This window comes from Trichogramma pretiosum, unplaced genomic scaffold, assembly GCF_000599845.2.
Source record: "Trichogramma pretiosum strain Unisexual culture from Peru unplaced genomic scaffold, Tpre_2.0 scaffold12, whole genome shotgun sequence".
Taxonomy (NCBI): Eukaryota; Metazoa; Arthropoda; class Insecta; order Hymenoptera; family Trichogrammatidae; genus Trichogramma; species Trichogramma pretiosum.
In genome coordinates this window covers 1411037-1433285 of record NW_019641690.1, presented here as the reverse complement: position 1 = coordinate 1433285, position 22249 = coordinate 1411037, and the positions used below count along the sequence as shown (strand labels likewise).

Below are 22249 nucleotides of genomic sequence, written 5' to 3'. Positions count from 1 at the left end.
TATTGCTCATAGATTCGTAAATTATATTTACTTTCTAGCAGGATTGATTGATGTAACGTTTCAAATCTAAACGCAATGAAATTAAAATGCGATACACCCACGCACCACGTGTGCAGCTATATCTACTCTTAAAATAAATATGAATGAGTGTCACCGCGTGTAGTGTTGTAGCAGCAAAATCACGTCTAATTGATTAAGTGAAATCGTTTAACTTTAACTGGTAGCAAATTTTTTAGTAACAAATGAAATGGACCAAGTGTTGGACGAGCAAAGGTACATTTCTTTCTTATCGTGGTCTAGATATTTTGATACATAAATTTTATTTTTACATGGTAAAAAACTTACATCCACTGAGCCTCTTCATAAATAATCATATTTAAAATACATTAAAATTGTTTAAAATAGTCGAGCAAAAAATAAATGTACTATATCAAATTGCATCAAAGCTACAATTCGTGCAGTTTGGCAATAACATTGAATTTTGAATATATTTTAATGAGAGAACATTATCTTCATACAGCTACAAAAACATGAATTTAATGCAGTATTAATCCTGATAGCAATGTTTAACGTTATAATAATGGTCTGACGACCAAAAAAAGACAATTTGAAATGTTTTAGAATGTACGGCCAATAATTTGTTTGTATATAGCGAATTTTCTATTCTAATTTTCTTATTACAAATAATGAAATGGACAATTTTATTAGAGCAATAAGTCTAGACCAGTTTTGAGCTATTTTGAATCCGATAATTTTACTTTGAGCCTCGAACACTAGATGGCGAGTATCATTATTTGTAAATCTGCAAGTGGCAAAGTAAAAAAAATTGTATAGTCAAATTGAAGTCTGAATATATGATAAGAGTCCCATTGTAAATTTCTATGTTATATTGTAAAAACTATTATGTGAAAACATTATTGAAAAGAGAAACAATTCTGGTCAGTAGAATTACTTCTTCTACTTATAATGACCTGATATTACCAAGAAATCTTTTCTTTGGCCACCAGCCATAAATGCAAAAATTTCTATCAGGATGATGTTAAATCAGTGATAAAAATTAAATATACCGAATCATTTCTAATCAAGGTACTCTTAAATGAGTTTTTACTATAACTAATGTTTCAGAATTAATATATTTTTTCAATTGAAAATTCACGAAATTTTAATTATAATTTTTTATGTGGAAGCAACCAAGAAAATAATTTTATTTTATTTAAAATTCCAAAAATATGACGGAAATTTTATGTGCAGGAACTGAATTTTTTTCCAAGTAAACTGTATCGAATATTCATGAAATTAAATTGACAATTAAATCCGCTTTCCACCACGAGATGTCGAGGACTATATAGCACATAATTCCGCAAGTGGTAATTTGAAATCATATAAATATAAAGAACACCAAATATTCAGGCAAATAATTAACTGGCCCTTTTAGATAAATACACTAGAGTCAGTAAAAATGGCAATCATTAAATGGTATTATTTTTGGAGAATATTAAAGCTTGATCGGAATTCAAAAATAACTCGATTTCGTTTCGTGGCTCCGAAAATTTTCCCGCGAATCAAGTTCGTATTGATAAATCAGCAATCGCGCTCTTTTTTCTGTTCATCTCGCACTCCATCCTCTCCTGCACATATCATCTGCAGCCAGCCGAATCCGGGCGTTCACCCCGCGCCGGCTGCATCCTCGCAAGACCCGTTTGTCTACGTACAAACACGTTCGAATGCGCGTGTATACGCGTGAGTCGCGTGCAATAGCTGGTATTCAATATTTATAATATATAACGTGTAAAACTGCGACTATGTATGCGTACGACACATCGACGCGGAGCCCCACCACTCGTGCGGTCGCTTGGACTTGTGCAGCTCGATGTGTGTTAACGTACGGCGACGTACGAGCCAACGCCACCGCCGCCGATTCAACTCCTCTGTTCGCGCGCGATACCATACAGGCAGCGAGTCGTGTATACCGCGGACTCGAGAGTAATCGCGAATCTTGCGTGCATGTCGCAAAAAGCTGTGATAATCGCATTCTATTTTGTGAATAAATAAATCGCATAGTGTGAGCGTGTCGCGAATCTTTAATTTGCAATCGATTCGATCGCCGGCCACACGAGCGCGAATGGCCCAACGATCGGTAAGGCGCGAGAACGTCTTTTTTTTCGTACACACTTTCGATCGACGACGAATTTTTGCCGAGTGAAAGTACGGATCGCAAGTGGGCAAGATATGTGTGCCAGGGCTTAAGCCAGTTATACGCGCACCGGTGCAGCAGCACTGCAGACTCCTTTTGTGCGCAACGGTGAACGGCCTGCGTGTAAGTACACACACTCACACACACACGTTATTATACGCGTTACAAGTAAATCAGTAATTTTTGCGTTGAAATTTTATCAAAGACGAGATTACTGCTGCTGTGACTTTTTTCATATACATGTATAACATGTAATGCGCGACGACGAGCACGCGATGCGGTATCGGCGAATAACAACTCCGATAACAATATTATAATATTGTAATATATATAATATACGCTACGACGCAGACACGCGCGCGTCTGTGCTTTATCAGAGAGACTAATAATAATATTAACGCTTCGTTAATAATAATTCATAAACGAGAGAGAGAGAGAGAAAAAAAAATTGTTATTCTCGCTAGTGCGGCTATTTATATGCACATTTCTCGTTCTCTTTCTTCGCGTATACTTGCAATGTTTTTTTTTTTTGTACGCGATTTTTCGCAATTGTCGCACGTGCGAGACGTGCACTTAAGGATGAAAAGACAGTGCGAGAGAGAGAGAGGAAAAACATAGAGAATCATTCATCTAAGAGTAGGCGCGCGCGAAGAATGACGGTGATCGAAGCAAATTATAATTTATACCATTAGAAGTTGTTAGCCTTCGTTGCTATTGCACATAACGCGTGTGTATAAAAATGTGCACAGTCCAACGACACGTCGTAGAGTGTGATATGTTTTTTTCAAAATCTTTTCACCGACAAAAAAAGGCAACCATATTTCTCGCAACAAATTATCATCAAGGAGCTGTCTCGTGCGCAATGAATCTCATTACTTTTTTCATTGGTATAATTTCAATGCGACAATCATAACGGCTGCCGCGTACGTATAAATTTCATTGCCTCTACGTATATCGATCAACAAAAATATTTGCCGCCTTCGAAAGCTCATGCGTGACACCCGCATGCTCGCGACAATATAATTTGAAAATTACATAATCTCTCGCGCGAATAATATATATCGTTATCGATCACGATTGAAAATTTATTCATTGTCTGCGTGAATTCATATTATATATATCAGGGACAAAGATTGATAAATCTCCGCGAGTATCGATAAAGAAAAGCCGCTGTATACACATTGCATACAAAGTCATTGAAACGCGTATATTTTTCTTCATTGGAAAATCGCCACTTCATTTTCCTTCATTTTTTCTCAGATAACGAGGCTAGCAGTCGAGTCGGACAGCGAAGATGAGCTCGAAGGACGCGGAAGATCTTTCGGCTACCATACCGCTGCAGCCGAACGACAAGGGCCGGACGAGTCACGTCGTGATCGTCGATTCGAACGGCAGCAGCGGCGGCACGGCTGGCTCCGGCGTCGGCTCGTCGCCACAGGTGGACATTCAGTTTCAGAACGTCTCGTACTCGGTGCCGATTAAAAAAGGTGAGCCGGCCTCGGAGCCGAAACACAACACGTGTTAATGCATGCATTTATGACAAGCTCTCGTAAAATTAGCATAAATTACAATAACATAATCTCGGCCGTGCGCGCCACTCGCACACAACAGGAAAATGGAAGGAAATACTGAAGAACGTGAGCGGCGAGTTTCGCTCGGGCCGTCTGACGGCCATCCTCGGGCCCTCGGGCGCCGGCAAGACGTCCCTGCTTAATTTGCTGGCAAAGCAGGGCCCGAGGAACGGCGTGGGGGGCTGCATGCGCCTGAACGGTAGCAGCTACGAGGAGCAGCCCGAGCTGTTTCGCCGGCTGAAGGTGTGCTACGTGCCGCAGGACTTTGCCCTCATGCCGCTGCTCACGTGCCGCGAGACCATCTACGTGGCGGCCAGGCTGAAGCTGGCCTGCGGCGACCGAGAAGCCAGAGATTACATCGTGAGTATCGCAATAATAAGAATAAACGCAATAACGACGCTGCGCGCTCAATTGCACATTCGCGTTTGACCTTGTTTATGACTACTGCTCGCGCGCGCGCGGAATTGCTCATCTCGTTCGTGCAATTATCGCGACTCTATTAATAAATCCTATATGATACATCGACAGATCGACGACGTGGCCAAGCGCCTGGGACTGCAGGACTGCATGGAGACGCTGAGCTGTCGTCTGAGCGGGGGCGAGCGCAAACGACTGTCCATCGCCCTGGAGATAATCACGAGCCCGTCGGTGTTGCTGCTCGACGAGCCCACCAGCGGTCTCGACAGCACTTCCTCCAACAAGGTATATCGATTAATTATTAATTCATCTTTTTCTTCTTCTTTTTTTGCTTCATTAGTCGAACGCGCGCACGTGACGTGCCTCGCGTTTTTCTCATTAATCAACATATACATGTTGTATGTATGTAAATAGGTAACGAGTCTGCTGTGGTCGATCGCTCGGACGGGCGGCTGTACCGTCGTGTGCGCCGTGCATCAACCGAGCAGCCAGATGACCTGTCTGTTCGACGATCTGCTGGTGATGAGCCGAGGCCGCGCCAGGTACTGCGGGCCCAGGGATCGCGTGCTCGACCACTTCGCCCGGGCCGGCTTCGCCTGTCCGACTTTTTACAATCTCGCCGAGTTCGGTATGACCCACATATCGCGTATTTTATATATCCTAGTTTAATTGGTATTTGATTGATTATCGTTGATTTTTTCTTTATTGCAGTATTGGAAGTGGTGACGGGCCAAAGATCCGGCGGCGACGAGTACGAGGCTCTGTGCAGCAAGGACTCGTCCGGCAGCGACGAGTACTCATGCCAATACTCGCTGACGAGCTGCTCCGACGACGTCGACTCGTCCAACAACAGTCCGCGATTCAGTCGCTACGCCGTCTCGCAATGGGAGCAGGTCAAAGTGTTGCTCTATCGAGCCTCCATCTGCATCATTCGGGATAACGTGAGCTTTCTTGTTCTTCTATCGCAAGCTCGAAGTTGGCATTTTTATATCGACTCGTTTATGCTTTAGACGCTGACGACCCTGAGGCTGGCGGCGCACTTGATCGTCGGCGTGCTCATTGGAATAGTATTTTACAATTTCGGCCAGGACGCCAGCTACGTGCAGAGCAACGTCGCCTGTGTCTTCTTCTTTGCCATTTTCTTGTTCTTCGCCAATTCCATGCCCGTCGTGCAGATGTGTAAGCATAATATAACTGCTCAAGACTTTTTTGTGGCTGTATGATTCATAATTTTCTTTCTACCCACAGTTCCGACCGAGGCGACGGTTTTCATCCGAGAAAACACGAATCACTGGTACTCTCTGGGCTCGTATTACATCACCAAAGTACTCTCCGATTTACCGTTGCAGGTACACGATTCATGAACGTCTTACAGAAAAGCAAGCTTTAATACGTAACGACAAAGTTTTACATTAAATTAATTTTCCACCACCGCAGATCATCTGTCCGAGCGGCTTTCTGGCGATAGCTTATTACATGACGGGTCAGCCAATGGAAGTTTTTCGCTTCTTTCAAGTCTGGCTGATATGCACGCTGTTCACGGTGCTCGCGCAGTCGTTCGGCATACTCACTGGCGCTGCCTTCGACACGCATGTACGTAACACGTGCGCGCAAGCTCGCGCACATTGCAGCACTCGGCGAAAAATTTATTTAATAATAATTTTTTTTTACCTCGCACAAAAGCGGGCTGTGTATCCTTATACGCGATAGTTAAAGATCTCGAATCGTTTCGAGATTCTTTCTTTGATCGATGCGATAATACAAGTAGATCTAAAATGATGCTAGCGCGTTAGCGGATTAGATCGGTAGATTAGCTTTTTAATAATAATTACACGTGTTTATGACTCCGTTGTTGACGATTTTACAGGCCGGAATGTTTCTGGTGCCCGCCTTCAACATACCGATGTTTCTCTTCGCCGGATTCTTCCTCAAGCTCAACGAGGTGCCGGTCTACCTGCGATTCTGCTCGACCGTCAGCTACTTCCGCTACGTGTATGAGGGCATTCTCCAGGCGATCTATCTGGACCGCGGCAAGCTCGACTGCGTCAAGGCCGACTTTTGCTACTTGCGCACCTCCGAGCGCATACTCGAGGAGGTCGGCATGCCGTCCGTGCCCTATTCCATGACGGTCGTGGCGCTGCTCGTCTGGATAGTCGTGTTGCACGCGCTGATCTTCGTAGTTCTCAGGTGGAAGCTCTGCCTGCGATCGAGATAACGCGTTTCGCGACGATGGATCGATTCGTTTTTGCTTCTCGTCTCTATCGACCGCGAAATCTATAATAGAAAATTTCGAAAACAATGTACGAGTGTGTCAAGAATGTGATTTTTTAATCAAACATTTTTTCGCAAGTTGGCATTAAGCTTGTTATCGAAAACATACTCGTTATTTTATACTCATTAAGCGTGTACAAAAATTAATCATGATTGAATGTGATATTATTAATTAATGCGTAAGATTTATATTTTAATATATCTTTGTAACATTATCGTTTATTTTTATAAAATCGTTTTTATATACAGTAATTTTTATAACAAAAGCATGATAAAGGTGGGTCGTCGTTTTTTGTATACAATTTTTTTGTAGAAAAGACAATTTACTTTATAGAATCAAATGCTCGTATCGATACGTACGTATTGTTATCGCAAAAAGAAAAAGATCATGTAATATGAGAGAAATATTTTATCACCATGAAAAAATATATGTTATTTACGTTTTATATAAAATGTTAGTTTCATCTTCAATTGCATCCTCGAGTAAATAAAAAGTAGGGGATTTCGGGTATTTACAGTCGATCGAGACAAAATAAATACTCAGCAGATAATTACTTGAGAGTTAACGAAAATTCATTCAATATGCCGCATTGCTTGGGTGCAATCGATGGTAGACATGTGCGAATCCAAAAACCTGCTAATTCACATTCACTATAATTACAAGAAATATCACTATATAGTATACCAAACGGTCGTAGACGCAAACTATACATACATGTTTATTGACGTTGGGACATACAGTTCACAAAGTGACGGTGGCGTATACAAAAATTCTGAGCTTAAACAAACTTTGGACCAAAACTTTTTCGATATACCCTCTATGAATCATCAATCAAACGAGGCGAACCAAAAGATTCAAGTTCCATATTTTTTTTTGGTGATGGAGTCTATCCATTGCCTAGTAATATCATGAAGCCGTTTCCAGGAGAAAAATTAAGCAGAAAACAATTATTATTAAATCGAAAATTTTCAAGGGCTCAAGCAGTGGTCAAAAATGCTTTTGGGCACAATTCCTAGAAATGGGAAATTTCTCAAGACCCGCTCACACTTTCTAGTTTTATACAAAAATATAACGTTAGCCTCTTGCGAGTTTCTATAAATTCATGTACGCCACCTATCGGCAATATATGATTCCCGATAGCTTTTTGAAAGTTTCGTTAAAACTTTCGATTCAATCTTTAACTAAGAGTTTCGCGCGAGTTAACTGAAACGTTATTTGTGAAATCCTATGCAAAAATACTGTTAATCTTTTTGAAAGTCTTATCGGAACTTTGAATGTCATGTTTCATACAATTATTACAAACTCATATTGATACGTGAAAATTGTCATAAAAATGAAAAAGACCATGTATTATGAGAGAAATATTTTATTATCATACAAAAATATACATTATTTATGTTTTATATAAAATGTTGGTTTTATCTTCAATTCTATCCTTATACATGTATGCCATTTTTATACATACAAATATAATAAATGCGTATTTATTACAGTCCATCGAGACAAAACAAATACTCAAAAGATAATAAATTGAGATTAAACAACAATTCATTTAATTAAGCTCTCTGCGCATACAACGAGAGCGTCAACTCGATTGCACTGAAAAAAAAGCCATGAGGATTTTTTTGCGCTTGGCCCGCATATTTTTCCGCACAATTGAATTATAAGAGCGCATGAAACTATGAATAATTTTATACAAAATCTTACAACTTACGTGGCTATGTCCTATAAATTTTATAATAATTATTATATTTATACATGCATTATTTGTTCTTATTATATAAAATTAATTTTTCCTGTAACCCGTTTATTAATAAAATAATTTCCTTACTTCGTAATTTCATTCAAAATTAATAAAAACATCGCGGAAATTAAAACAAATTAAAGTTTAAATGAATAAATCTAAAAAATGTGTCAAATATCGAATATTCCTCAGTAATATTCCGTAACTTTGAAAATCAAAATCATCACATTTATAAGCCGATTGAATCGATGACCCATTAATCAATTAAAATTACGCATACGAGACATTTAAATAAAAATTTTAAATATTTCTTACATTTAAAATCTTATAGGAATGTACATTTGGAAAGCATTAATCTTCTCTTGAACGATACTTGACTATATTGCATTGTCTTTGCACTCTTTAAAGTATTATAATAACATTGAAAAATTGTGTAAAAATGAGTGATTGCTTAAAACAAAACTTTCTTACGATAATAATCATGTACAACATGTTTGCAGCACTGGGGAAAGAAAATCTTGAAAAGAAATACTTACTAAAATTTGGCCTATAAAAATTTCGAAAGCTTCGCAAATTTTTTAAAATATCAAAAACCGAGTATATGATAATAATAGTCCGATGGACATCGTGACTAGGTTGCGATGGGAAATCACAATTGGACTGTTCGGGCAGTAATGTTTATATTTCTCACGTTCGATAACGATCGGGGATAATCACAGTCGTTTGCAAATTCCTCGTAACAATATGATACACATTATGTACGTAAGTACTCCCAAGTACAATAAGCGCAATGAACTGCTATAAAAATTATAGGAACTCCTTTCAAAATCGCGTCTCCCGTTGACAGTGCTTGGAGGCAACAAACACTTATACGAAAAAAAAACACAAAAAAAAAAATAAATAAAAAACAAACTCACATTTTTGTCGCTTACGTTGTAGCAATAAAAATTATAAACAAAATTCAACAACAACAATTGAAGGATTTTTCCTATCTGGTCGACATGAGCTTCCAACGGAGCAGGACAAAGGCGATTAACCTCAAGGCGATGAGAATGATGGTCAAGCAGATCATGTCGTTCCAGAACTGATTTTCCGACATTCCCACGACGTCGTTCACGAACTTTTTCGGTTCCTTGTAGAAGCAAAAATCGATACCTGGGCCTTCTGGGTCTACGTCGACGCAATTCAAGGCAGGTCGATTCAATCCGTATATGGCGTTGACGTAGCTAAAAAAATCGCGTCAAAATTATAATTTTGGTCGCGGCAAAATACAGCAGCATCACGCGACGTTTTTTCGACTCTCTTACCCTTCGAGGCCGTATCTCAGATAACTGATATAGCTGCCCCAGTGCAGATAGGCCGGTAGATCGGATATCATGACGCCGAAGCCGGCGAACATCATCATGGGCACGGACAGGGTCGGCGCCAGGAAGGTGCCGTTGACGACGTCGCAGCAGGCGCCGATCATGAGGCCGAAGCTCTGGGCGACGAACACGACGAACAGACTCGTGACGAAGAACATGGGGAATCGCCAGTTGTTCTCGTGCGGCTGATCCGACATGAAGTAGATGACGACCGAGAAGAAGAAGCAGCTGACGACGCTCACGGGTATGTCGAGCAGCGTGATCGACGTGTAGTAGGCCTTAAGGCTGTACCAGCGATTGAAGTGCTCCTTCTTTAGTATGTTCATCTCCTGCGGGACTGTGACGTCCAAAAAAGAAAAAAATTAAAATCGGCTTTCCTAACTTTTCATTTTATCCGTTCTCGTAGAGATGACGCGTAATATACATAGTCGAATGATAACGCGGGATGAGGAAACGCGACAAAGCTTCGATTGTTTTTCAATTACATCTCTGCCGCGTATCTCGATGTATTCTCTCTTTTGTTTTCCGCAATTAAGCGCCACTTTTATCCTTGAACCGATTAAATTGCATCTCATCGCCGTTAGCTCCATATACGGTTTAAATTTAGAAATCGAGCGCGTATACGTATGTACCGAGCGATTGACATTTTTGTTTTCTCGCTTTTATACATTTTTTTCTATGCAAAAAAGAGCCAAACAACGAGATAAACTCACACGTCAGCACAGTCAGCATCTGCGTGGACATCATATGATGAATGAGGCAACCGAACAACAGATTGTAATTCTGATGGATGCGAGTGGCGTCGTTGCCAGCCCCGATGAACAGCGAGCCCAGCATCATGCCCGTCAATATGTTGACCAACATTCGAAGATACGTCAGAGTCTGTGCGGTGGTAACGAAAAAAAAAAAAAGAAAAACAATAAATTAGATTTAGATTCTAGCTTCGGATAGATGATTTTGCACGGAGAAGTTGTGTCATAAACTTACGGTATCTCTCTTGACTTTGATCCAGCCTCGCTGCATTAATACTTTCAGTTGGTGACTCTGACTCGTCGCCTGGGCTCCTTGCTTTTGCTCTTTGTTGCTTTTCAGGGGATACTTTTCTGCTCGACACGATTTTTTTTTTAATTTTAATTGGAAAATTGGATAAGAATTTAAAAAAAAATCGCTCATCTTACTTCTGAGAGACTCGTTGTCCAGAAGCTCATCGGGATTGTCGAACCATTTGAGACTAACTCCGTTCTGAGCTCCCTCCACCAGTGTCCTGACGCTCTCGTGGCCGTACTCGCCGCAAGCCAGCTCGATTACTATTTTTTGCATGAAAAAAAAGCGACGAAACGTTAATTTACATTTGAAAAAAAATGTCGTCGTCGTCATCGTCGTCGACTCACTGTAATCCGCGGGATTGTGATACACCGGGCAGGGCATCTTGAGATTGGCCAGGTAGGGCACGAGATTGGCCGTCGAGCCCTGATAGAGGCACTCGCCGGCGGCCAGCACGTAGACCAGATCGAAGAGCTGGAAGAGCGAGGCGCTCGGCTGGTGAATCGTGCATATGATCGTTCTGCCTTGGCGCGCCAATAATTTTAGAAGGTTGCAGACTTGCGTGCACGACGAGCTGTCTAGACCGCTGCGCTCGTGCAAAAAAACGATGTACAGAGAGAGAGAAAAAAAAAACAGAACGAATCGCCATTAGAATTTTTTGTCGCTTCGTCGCGATCTTCGCGAGAGAGTTCGTCAAATTTACATGCATGTTATACGAGGATGAAAGAAAATTTGATCGTTAAGTGAACGTCGCGACGCGTCAATTGACTTACGTTGTCGGCTCGTCGAGGAAGAGAACCGTCGGATTGTTGACGAGCTCGAGGGCGATGGACAGCCTCTTGCGCTGACCGCCGCTCAGACGGCCCGCCTGCGTGTTCAAGTGCTCGTACAGTCCGAGAGTCGTCAGGATTTCCATGATCTACAGGCAAAAGGAAAGATACGGTGTTTAAAATATTCGCATTGAAATGAATGTGAACGGAAAGTTTGTTTGCCTTCGCGTAGGTGAATTAAGGGCTTAATTATTTATCATTTTTCAATTACAGTACTAGACTATAAAAGTGAAAAAAAATGTTTTTTTTCAATAACACAAATGATAACCCTTTTCAAAATGCCTATTTGAAAGTATTTTGTCCAGTTAGATACTTAGAAACAGTCAAGTACATTAATAGTGGGGCTGTTAATACTCAACAACAGCTTTAAACACGTCTAAGCTACCCGTCGTAGAAATCCAAGAGCAAGCATTAATCTATGGTAGACCATGCGGTTTCATTTTGTTCGATAGCCAATTGGCCATGGTCGCAACCAAAAGCTAGCCATAAGATGAACTGTAGCTACTTGTACATATAGCAAAGTAAAATTAATTTATGGAAAATAATAAACAAATGAATACTAAATTCTAGAAAATTATACACAGGAGTAGCTGCAGTTCATCTTATGGCTAGCTTTTGGTTGCGACCATGGCCAATTGGCTATCGAACAAAATGAAACTACATAGGCTCCTTTAGCTGAATGCTTGTTCTTGGAGTTCTACGACAGGTAGCTTAGATATGCATATAGCTTACGTTGAGGACCAATACCCTCATTATTATTGCACTCAATTGTTTCTAAGTATCTAACTTGACAAAATACTTTCAAATAGGCTATTAAAAAAGGTTATCATTGGTGTTATTGAAAAAAAACATGTTTTTTACTTTTACAGCCTAATACTGTAATTGAAAAATGAAAAATGATTAAGCCCCCTGTTAGCCCTTAAACGCCACATTAAACCATTGAAATAAATGTGGTTAGAAGACAAAATTAAAAAAAATACTATCAATTAGTCCACAAATCGGCAAAAACGTGTTTTGACTTATACAATTATTTTGACTTTGCCACTGCAGATTTACACTCAAGGGTACTCGCCCATCTAGCGGTAGAGGCTGGCTCAAATTATGATTGAGTCTATCTAAATTAGCGCAGAAAATAAATCAGTACTAATATATTCGTTTTCAAAAAAAAATTCAGGAAAAAAAGTTCAAATAAAATTTAAAATCGGTTACTTTAGTTTTAATGCCTGTTTTTACATTAAATCAGCATTCGATTTCAATTTTTTTCTAACAGTGTAAAAATGGTCAGAATCAACATTTTTCATAGAAACATACGTGCAGTGTACGTCGTGGCACATTATCATTATTCACATCTACGCTCATCAACGAAATTTTTTACATATATACCATTTATAATGTTAAACACACGGGTGCGCTACATATGTGCAATAGAAAAAATAATTCAGCAATTTGAGCTTAATTACCATCTGCGATCGGCCTTTACGTTTGGACTGAAAATATTATACAAGAGTAAAAAGGGTCAATTCGGTGAATAATGTTCGTAATCCAATGGTCGTAACTATTTTAACTCGTACATTTGCGCGAGAAGATAATCAAATGTCATTTGATTTGCTCCAAAATATATACTCACTATGGTGTTCTTCTCGCTCTTGGGCGTGTCCGTGCCGAGCTTGAGATCGGCCGAGACGCGCATGTTCTCGTGCACGGTGAGCAGCGGCTGCAGTCGATCGTCCTGCGTGATGTAGGCCGAGGAACGCCTGAAGGCCTCGAGATTTCGCGGCCGGCCGTTGACGTAGACGCTGCCCTCGACGCCAGTGATGCGATAGCCCGAGAGCACGTCGAGGAGCGACGACTTGCCAGCACCCGAGGGTCCCATCAGGGCGATGAGTTGGCGCGCGGGCAGTCGGCCGTGCAGACCGCGCAGAATCGTCTTGGTGCCGCCGCGCCAGCCCAGCGAGACGTTGTAGGTGATGCGCTCGAAGCAGATGTCCATGTTCTCGCCGTTTTTCGTGTTGGACAGGGGGCCGGTGCTCTGGCTGCCCGTGTCGCCGCCCGTGCTCTCCTCGCCCTGGCCACCCTGGCTGCTGCGACTGCTGATGCTTCGGCTGCCGCTGCCACTGTTGCTGCCGCTGCCGTTGCTGGTGGAGGGTTGGCTCTGATAGATAGGGACGATGGTCGCACTGTTGTCGTGGCGATCGACGACGAGAGGTTGTTGCTGCTCGCAGGATTCGTCGAGGTCGTTGGTGCGAACGAGCTTGGCGGCGCCGCTCGCCTCGTGTATCAGCACTTCCATGATTGCTTTATTGCGTTATTCGTCTTTTTTCAGAGACTCGATTACTCGCGCGACTGCGGACTCTTCTCTATCTTTATCGTATGCTATAAAGACAGTACCTGTTGAGTAAAGCAAGAAAAATTATGATCCGAAGCTAATGTGTGTGGACCTTGACCGTCCGAGAAAATAAATGAGAGTCGGTACGCGGTGACATATATATTATTATGCATATCTCGTGCGCTTTTAATTGTTTACTCGAGATCGGTACCACGCACGAGATATCGTCGATGCTGCCGATCTCTGCATAGATTGTTTATTACTTGTTTCGTCGTCTAATTAAATCGAGCCAGAGTGAGAAAAAAAACATTAACGTTCACGGACGAGCCTCGATTGTTTTATCCGATGTACAGCGACAAAAAATTGATTAGAAATCGAATAGCAAAAAATTTTTATTGGCAAAAAGCGGGTAACTCGTGTTTTCCTTGTTTTTTGGCCACTTCCGCACTCGCACGCAGTGATTGTGCGTATCAAAAATATCATTATAATATATACTCTGGCACGCATATAGTTAATAAGTAATTATGAAAAAAATAGTATAACGCGATCAAGCGCCTCGGATTTGCGTGCTGCGGTACACCGATTCGATATCGACGCACCGCAGCAATTGTCATAACAGGCGCCGAGCTAAGCGATCGATCCCGCGAAAAACAAGTGTACGAATTTATCGAGTGTAATGCGCATTTTCGTGAACAGCAATTTAAAGTACACATTATAATAGCACTATCCCACGGTGTCAAAGTCCGATTCACATGAACACGCAAATACACACGTCCACACATGTGACTCACATTTATCGAGTTATGATACAATTATGCCATGTACCGCACGCTGAACTGTCACTTTATACATGCACTCCTCGAGCAGTTTATACCAGCGCACAAACAGAGCCGGAAGGGGAAGAAACAATTGAGATGAGTACGATGCCTACACATTACACACTTATACATACACTTTGCATCAAACTTTTTTTTTCGTTGCCCATTTCTATTTTCACGACGTCCTTTATAAATGCTCTTCGCCCGTTATAACGAGCTTCTTCCGCGTTTTCGTTTCGAGCTGCCAATATCTTTCTTTCTTTTTATTTCTTTCATAATATACCAATTATAATCTCTCTCTTCTTTCTCGATCTTATCTCCGTTGTGTATGCGAGCGCGCGCGCTTATTCGAAGTTAATTCAAGATAAATAATATCACATGCACAATAGCGATCGCATTTTCCGAAAGAAAAGATGAGTTCGATAATCGATGGAAAAAAATTGAAGAAAAAAGAACCTTAGTCCATGACGTTGTCTATTATACTATGTGCAAATCTCTCGCATCGTGCCCCCAGAGCTGCTCTTTGTTGCGATGTATAACAGAATTTTCGAGTCACCAAAGCGATCGAACTTCGCAATTGGCCTTATCAAACAAAAGATATATACCGTCATGCAAATAAGTAGAGAGAGAGAGAGAGAAGGAGCTTGCGCGCACGCTAAATGTCAAAATAAATCAACACATACATTATTGCGTCGTTTGCATAACTAATGCCTCGTAATTAATTTCTTTCTTGCTTTCTTTCTTCCTTTCTCTCTTCTCGTGTTTCTTTTTATTTACCAATTGTACCGTTTATACGCACGCGAAAAATCAGTCCGATTGCGATATTGTTAAAAAATCAAGCGCACGATTCGAGCTTGCGCGCAGCATCCAATACCGGTACGCGTCAATAATAATACCGATTGCGCTCTGTAAACATCGTGTTAAAGTAAATTGACAATGCGATTATAACCCGAGTGAGAAAAAATAACTCGCTGTATATATATAGTAATAAGGCACACGAAGAAGCGCATTCAACTTTGTGTAGTGTCGTTGTGTTTATACATGCGTGTGTGCTGCGGATGCCTTTTGTACGACTGACAACGACGATGATGATGATGCGCTGCACTCGGTGTGGAACGTGCCAATTTTCGCATTGCAACCGATAACAACTATGCTGTGTGTGTGTGTGTGTGTGGCAGCTGCAGCAGCAGCAGCTCGAGCTTTATCTCCAACGCTTATAGCCTACTTATATACTTTCTTTTCTTCTTGCGTTCTTCTTTTTTTTTCCTCCTACTCTCCGATCGTACACATACACACATACACGGATCGCCTCTCTACGTGCGTATACTGTTTTTGTTTTTGTAATAAATTAGCCGCTGCGCTGCGCGAGCCGCGATCGAGCTTCGAGAGATGATTTTCTGCCGCGATACTTTCGCGATGATACACAAACGAGCGTGTGCCGCTGCTGCCTGCGGAGCTGCGAGCTGGGCTGTTAGATGTTTCGCCGCACTCGAGCTCTTCTTCTATTTTTTTTCTCCGTTTCTCATACTTTGCGCACTTAGTGTTTCGTTATGCGCGAAGATTTCGATTTTTCTTTTCTTCTTCTTTTTTTTCCTAGAAAAGCGATGCCTGATAGCACAGCTCGATGCATACTGTAAGCTTCCTCCAACTTTTTTTTTCTCGTGCGCTCTACGGAGCAAATCTAATCTTACGCGAGAGCGTGGGTATACGTCATTGCGGAAGTTTTGTAAAAAATCGGTTAATGTACTAAAAAAGATACGGGAATCATGGTTTATAATGAAAATTAATCGACTCGATTATAACTAGCTGTAAATTAGAAATTATTGCAATGATGACCCGCGATCGTGTCGAATCGTTAACGAAGTTAATGAAATCGGTAAATGAATCGGCAGAAAACAAAAAAGCTCTCTCGACTCTATGTATGGTCATTGCTGCTCTGTACGACACAAAGCATTATAAATGTGTATCATGATTGATGCCAGCGCATATTATTACAGTCATCAAAGCCGCTCGCGAGTTCACGATTATCGCACACGGCTCACAATTACAGTGAAATCTCTCTATAGTGGACACTCTGAATAGCGGACACTTCCCAATAGTGGACAATTTTAGGACGATGAAATATTCCTATGAATTCTTTATGTAACTCCTATTCCAAATAGCGGACATTCTCAATAGCGGACGTGGACACTTATTTTCAGGTATTAACGGACAGTTTCTCCTCTAATTGTTCGAATTTTTAACAATAACATGCGAGAAAATTGCGTATTGCTGCATTTTTTGACATTTTATTACATTTTACAATTTAATTTGATAGTTTTAATATCTACGTTTACTCTTTCTCGAACAATTTTTTTCCCGTCGGGGATGAAAAAAAAATATAGTCAAAAATGTTCTTCTTTTTTCATATTTCCCCGCTTCGTATTCTTCCGAATAGCGGACAGTTTTCCAGGTTTTATGGGTGTCCACTATAGAGAGATTTCACTGTATATGCATGTGAGTGTGTGTGTGTGTGTGTGTGTGTGTGTGTGTGTGCTGCACGACTCGAGAAGTGCCACAAGTGGAACTTGCGCGCGAGAGTGAGAGTGAGGACGAGTTAAATGGAAACGCGTTCATGACACATCAAGATTTCGTGTACGAAGATGCAAGTGGTATTATAGTTTCGTGTCGATTTTTCGAAAAAATTACTATTTGATTTCCAGAATATCCTCTTTTTCCTTTTTTCTCTCCGTTTCGAACCGCAGGTTGTGACACCGAACAAAAGAGAAATCGTTTTTTTTTTTCAACAATTATATCTATCGGCACTTATCGCACTTATCGCGGATATATTATGTTGATTGAAATCAAGATTTTCATTTTATCGTATTGCGGGCTCGATTATTGAGTACTTCTGGAGAACGCGCGCAAGGTTACGTTGTATCATCGTCGTCGTCGACATTTTAGGGTGGGGAAAAATTTCGCTTCTAAAGCAAAACATTCGACAAAGAAAGAGAGAAATATATATGTGGTCGCACAGTATCGAGCTAGATGATCAGCGCAGCAATTCAGTTGCGACAATTATAGTTTAAGAAAAAAAAGCACATGCGAGATCAACAATTCTATTGCGTCAATTGAATCGTGAATTTTTCATCCTTCATCGGAATTGTGACATGAATTTTGTATACTGCAGCGATGCATCATCGCCGATGCTTTTTTGATATCGGCATGAATATTCATAAACACAGCTCGAACGTATAAACGTTGAAAAACGTATATCTAATGCTCAATTATGATAGAGTATGATTCATTTCTCAGCTTTTACTACTAACCGATTTTTATAACAAATTTTAAGAAAAAAAAAAGCTTGCACACATTGCTTTGTTCGAACAACAATAGTTGCCATTGTGATATACACTTTAATGGTATTTTCCGTTGATGTCAAAAGAGGGTATGAAAAGTCTTACTTCCGCAAATACCTAAAATCTCGAAGATCTTTGTTAAATGAAATTATTGAGCGAATTTGAATAATACACAAAATTTTATCCATGCCGTACAACATCGATAAATCGAAAAGAAAGTGGCAGCGCGCGCTCATCACCTAGAGCCGTGTTCGCGATAAAAGAGGCGCGTATAGCACATTTATTTTGTCAAAGAAGGAGAAAGAAAAAAAAAGAGACAAAAGAGAGTCGGAGCAACACAGATAATCGCCTATCAACACAGTGGCTTATTAATGTCCCCGATCAGATTAACGATAATGCCGAAAGCTCCGTGATTTTTTTAGCTCGAATTGCCATTCGCAAATGATAATTTCTATAATGTGTAATGCATCATTATCGGCAACGCGCACACGAAAACGTGCAAAAAAACGATGCATAATTATACTGTATAAAGTCGTAAATGTTTGTTCGTCATCGCTTAACGCGGACTCGCCGATCATTTTGAAGCTGCGCGACACACATGTATAGATTCCATGTGCTTTGTCGCGCGCGCTCGCATATCAGCTGCAGCACATCTCGCGCGCGTATCTCTATTTCTCTCTCGCATGCTGCAAAAAAAAATTAATAAAAAAAAAGAAAATATACATGAAAATGCAGCGCTGCACGCAAGGCCATTCCTATGCGAAACGATAAAATCTATTTATCCGGAGCACGAGCTCGCCGATCGCGCACTCGCTTTTCTCGCTCTTGTGTGTGTGTGTGCACGTGCGTGTATGCGATGTATGCGTGTATGCATTGCAACGCTTGTCATACATATAATACACTTATCGAAACGCGCGTTAAAATGCGCGAAATTGATTACTTGACGCAATGTTTTGATCGCGTTTATGAATTTTGCTCGCGCGCGCGCTAATGATTGAATTTACGAAATATTATCCGATCGCGCATCGAGCGCAAGAATTATACGCGATAAATGTAACGTGCGTGTGTATGAGTGTGTATATGGACAATGAAAATAACATGTGTGTGCGTGTATTGCTTTTTTTTGACACGCTCGAGATAGCGTGCAACGCGCGGCCGATACACAATGTACATAAAATCCATAATTATATTGAATTTATGCCGAGCGCACTCAGCTTATGTTTTGTCACATTTTCCTTTTAGCCACGATGATCGATAGTTTCAATTAAATCGCTTTTCCAATTCACGCATCCTTTTTTCCTTGCAAAATGCATTTATTATTGATGTATATTCATGATTCGCGCACGCGTTCGGACACGGCTAATCTCGTGTCTCTTCTTTTTTTATTCCACATTCGAGGTATCGGTAAAATGCGCTGTCCGCGCGCACTTATCGAAATTCTGCTCGATCATCCACGCGACACGACTTTTCTTGCTTACTCACGGTGCACACACACACACACAAACACAAAACCGGCGCGCGCGAAGGATTCGGTTTACGCGCGCGCGCGCGAATCAATGGCAGCAGCACACGAGTTTCTTCGTTACCTAACGCAGACGCACTTGCGTTATACATATTTAATAATAATCGCGCCGAGGACCTGCTCTCGATTTATAATAGAGCTCTCGCAGGTCGAACGGAAAATTATAGGTGAAAATTCGCGCGAAGATGTGTGATGAAACAAACGCGTTTTTACAAACGTGCATGTATTATATTTCATCGGGGAACTTTTAATTTACTTTCCTCCTATTTCTAGCTTTCGTAAGCATGTTACAATTCAGTACGCTCTCGACGTCGTACGACAGATATCACATTCTAATTTTTATTCTTCAAGCTCGTTCGCGAAAAACGTCTCTATTACGCAGGCGAATTGTTTCATTAATTCACAAAGATCAGAAAAGAAGAAGAAAAATGAGGTGAAAAACTCGATATTAACAACGAAGCGTAACCTTCGACGCGCGAGTGAAATTCCATTTGATTTTCAGTGAGCACGCCGCTTCGGATCTTTGCATTATATATACGTACGCGTGCACAATATAATTAATACGATGCGGATCGTAAAACGTGCAGCATCTCTCTCCGTACACACAATTGATGTGAATTGATTGATGGCGAGTATCATCGTTATATTAAAACCGTATACAACAATAGGCGCGCGCGCGAGCGAGATGCAATACGCAAAGGGAGAAGAAAGCGATGCGATGATGGCAATATACAAATGAACGAGATTTGCGTCAGATGCAGAGAGCTCGGAAGAAGAAAATATATTGCTTTATCGCAGCCTCGCTCGCTGCTGCTGCCGATGATGTTGCTGCTATACGCGTTTGATCGTCGTCATTCGCTAGAATATTGCACTATTGATGAATATTTAATTTAAAAAGTCGACGCGCCAAGAGTAATTCCGAAATGATGTACACACACACGCATACACACAGCAAATGGGTACGCACAGAGGCATATGTCGGGTTTTATCGATATCGAATCGCCGAGAGAGATTATTGCCGATAATTTTTTTAATGAAACCTCATGGGAATTCAAGACCGAGATTATTGTAATATGTTGAAATAGACACTACTGTCGCATGGCCGATCGATCTGTGCGTGTGCCTCGTTATTATCGTTCGAACTAAAAAGCGACGACGATGTTATCATCGCGGGGAGGGATTTTTAGTCGATCTGTCTAATTGTCGATGACGATCGGTTACACATTTTATTTTTCTTTCTTTCTTTTTTTCAATGAAATTCGCTCGCCGCTATCGATTTTTCAGATCTCTGCGCTACAATTTCAATTTCTATCCGATTTTATCTCCCGGAGACTCTCTCACACGTAGTTTATAAAGTTGTATAATAACGCTCGACTCGCGGTGCGCTACATATATAGTCAAAAAGAAGCCGATCGATCTAAAAATAATATATTTGTAAAAAAGAGAGAATTCCGAATAACACATTTGCGAAATATGCATCGGTATAATTCTTGTTGTTGTTACTACTATACCGAGTGCTCGCAGACCGACCAAACTGGAATACGGATGATTATATGCGATACTCCTCGATCGGAGGCGCATTACCTGCCCGCGCATTGAAGTTTCCACGGCGAATAAACACACACTTGGCGTTCATTTTTTTCATGTATTGCGGATCCATCGAACCCTCGTTCATTTTCGAAGTAAGCGCGTGAAAAAATAATAAAATATTATCCTCTCGACTCACCCCCGATGTAATCGTCGAAGTCTTCCTTTCCTCGTTGTCGAAAGCTCTCTCGATACGGCGGGCCTTCTCTATACCACGCGACGAGTCATCGATACATGGCAATTCACTTTTTTCTCGTGTACAATAAAATGTGTCCATATAGGAAAGGCAAAAAAAGCAATCACAATTACAATCCAGAGGAGAAAAAAAATGTTCCGAAGAGATAAAGGAGATATAATAGATAGGAGCAAACCGGAGCAGCACGAGAGCTTGTGCGCGAGTGAGTGTGAAAAAGAGAGAGAGAGAGAGAGAGAGAGTGAGGCACGAGGCACGAAGTGGTCGCGTGTGTCTCTGCCGGCCGACTGTCGTCGTCGAGTTTCTTCTCAAGTAGTAGCGGGCATGACGACGACGACGACGACGACGATCATCGCTCCGCTTGCCTCTCGACTATAATATGCGATCGCATCCCGAGTCGCACTGCTGCTGTTGTTGTCTTTTACAATTGTGTGCGTGTGTGAGAGTACATAATTTATCATGTGTACGTATATCGACTCCTCGACGATTATGACGCGCTCGAAGATGTATACCCTCTCGGTTAGCACGAGGAATGAGAGTACCTAAAAGACAACAGCGATGCGATGATGATGATGATGATGTCGATCGTTATGTTATATCGCAGAGTCAAACTGTCAAAGCTGCGATCGTGTTTTGGAGAGAGAGAGAGAGAGAGGCTTTGTTGCTGTTTTTTTTCTCTTGACACCATCCACGAGGCAATTGTTTTGAAAAAAGCCGAGCGTGAATCATTTTGTTTTACGATTTCGAGAGCGATAGATCGATTTGCGGAGCTTGCGAGTCGTGTATCATTATTGAATTTTTTTTGGACTTTGACACTGGGCGTACACAAAGTAGAATGTCATCGAGAGTAAGCAAAAATGCAGAATATATCGTTTAGCGGAATGGACAAGATGCGTGACATTGCCTTTATGATATACTGCACACGCCAGGTGAGAAGTCGTTTCTCTCGTTTTTTTATACGTAGGTTTTTTTTTCAATGCCATTTCTGTAAATTTCCAAAAATCGAAGGTATCATCTTTGTGGAGCTTT

At 41.1% G+C, this 22249-nt stretch overlaps 2 protein-coding genes across 5 annotated transcripts; one reads left to right on the top strand and one right to left on the bottom strand.

The window, feature by feature from the left end:
- The first annotated feature begins 1924 nt into the window (after window positions 1-1924).
- On the top strand, window positions 1925-7683 carry LOC106652466 (ATP-binding cassette sub-family G member 1-like). Of its 2 annotated transcripts, none has more exons than XM_014371448.2 (10): window positions 1925-2317; window positions 3455-3681; window positions 3806-4125; window positions 4294-4467; window positions 4597-4810; window positions 4894-5123; window positions 5193-5361; window positions 5431-5531; window positions 5620-5775; window positions 6050-7683. In XM_014371448.2, exons 2-10 carry the CDS (start codon window positions 3489-3491, stop codon window positions 6395-6397), a joined length of 1905 nt encoding a protein of 634 aa, XP_014226934.1. In that variant the 5' UTR covers window positions 1925-2317; window positions 3455-3488; the 3' UTR covers window positions 6398-7683. The 2 variants fall into 2 exon arrangements, with proteins under 2 accessions (XP_014226934.1, XP_014226942.1); XM_014371456.2 differs by lacking the exon at window positions 1925-2317 and adding an exon at window positions 2778-3117.
- Window positions 7684-8297: 614 nt separating this feature from the next.
- Window positions 8298-21570, bottom strand: LOC106652448 (ATP-binding cassette sub-family G member 4-like). Of its 3 annotated transcripts, XM_014371436.2 has the most exons (9): window positions 21167-21570; window positions 13064-13824; window positions 11380-11525; window positions 10954-11192; window positions 10741-10869; window positions 10550-10665; window positions 10276-10444; window positions 9506-9899; window positions 9187-9424 (listed from the first exon to the last, which is right to left on the bottom strand). In XM_014371436.2, the coding sequence occupies exons 2-9, from the start codon at window positions 13724-13726 to the stop codon at window positions 9187-9189; spliced, it is 2094 nt and encodes a 697-aa protein (XP_014226922.1). In that variant the 5' UTR covers window positions 13727-13824; window positions 21167-21570. The 3 variants fall into 3 exon arrangements, with proteins under 3 accessions (XP_014226915.1, XP_014226922.1, XP_014226896.1); XM_014371429.2 differs by having other exon boundaries at window positions 8298-9424; window positions 10550-10869; XM_014371410.2 differs by lacking the exon at window positions 21167-21570 and adding an exon at window positions 14554-16727 and having other exon boundaries at window positions 10550-10869.
- Between the last annotated feature and the right edge of the window lie 679 nt (window positions 21571-22249).

Bases quoted from the DNA above. Each gene is read 5' to 3' on its own strand.
- LOC106652466 (XM_014371448.2), top strand. From the start codon at position 3,489: ATGAGCTCGAAGGACGCGGAAGATCTTTCGGCTACCATACCGCTGCAG. The intron at 4,126-4,293 runs GTGAGTATCGCA...ATACATCGACAG, and splicing joins GAGAAGCCAGAGATTACATC to ATCGACGACGTGGCCAAGCG. The intron at 5,362-5,430 runs GTAAGCATAATA...TTCTACCCACAG, and splicing joins CATGCCCGTCGTGCAGATGT to TTCCGACCGAGGCGACGGTT.
- LOC106652448 (XM_014371429.2), bottom strand. From the start codon at position 13,726: ATGGAAGTGCTGATACACGAGGCGAGCGGCGCCGCCAAGCTCGTTCGC. The intron at 10,870-10,953 runs GTGAGTCGACGA...TGCAAAAAATAG, and splicing joins TCACAATCCCGCGGATTACA to TAATCGAGCTGGCTTGCGGC. The intron at 9,425-9,505 runs GTAAGAGAGTCG...CGATTTTTTTAG, and splicing joins CTGAGATACGGCCTCGAAGG to CTACGTCAACGCCATATACG.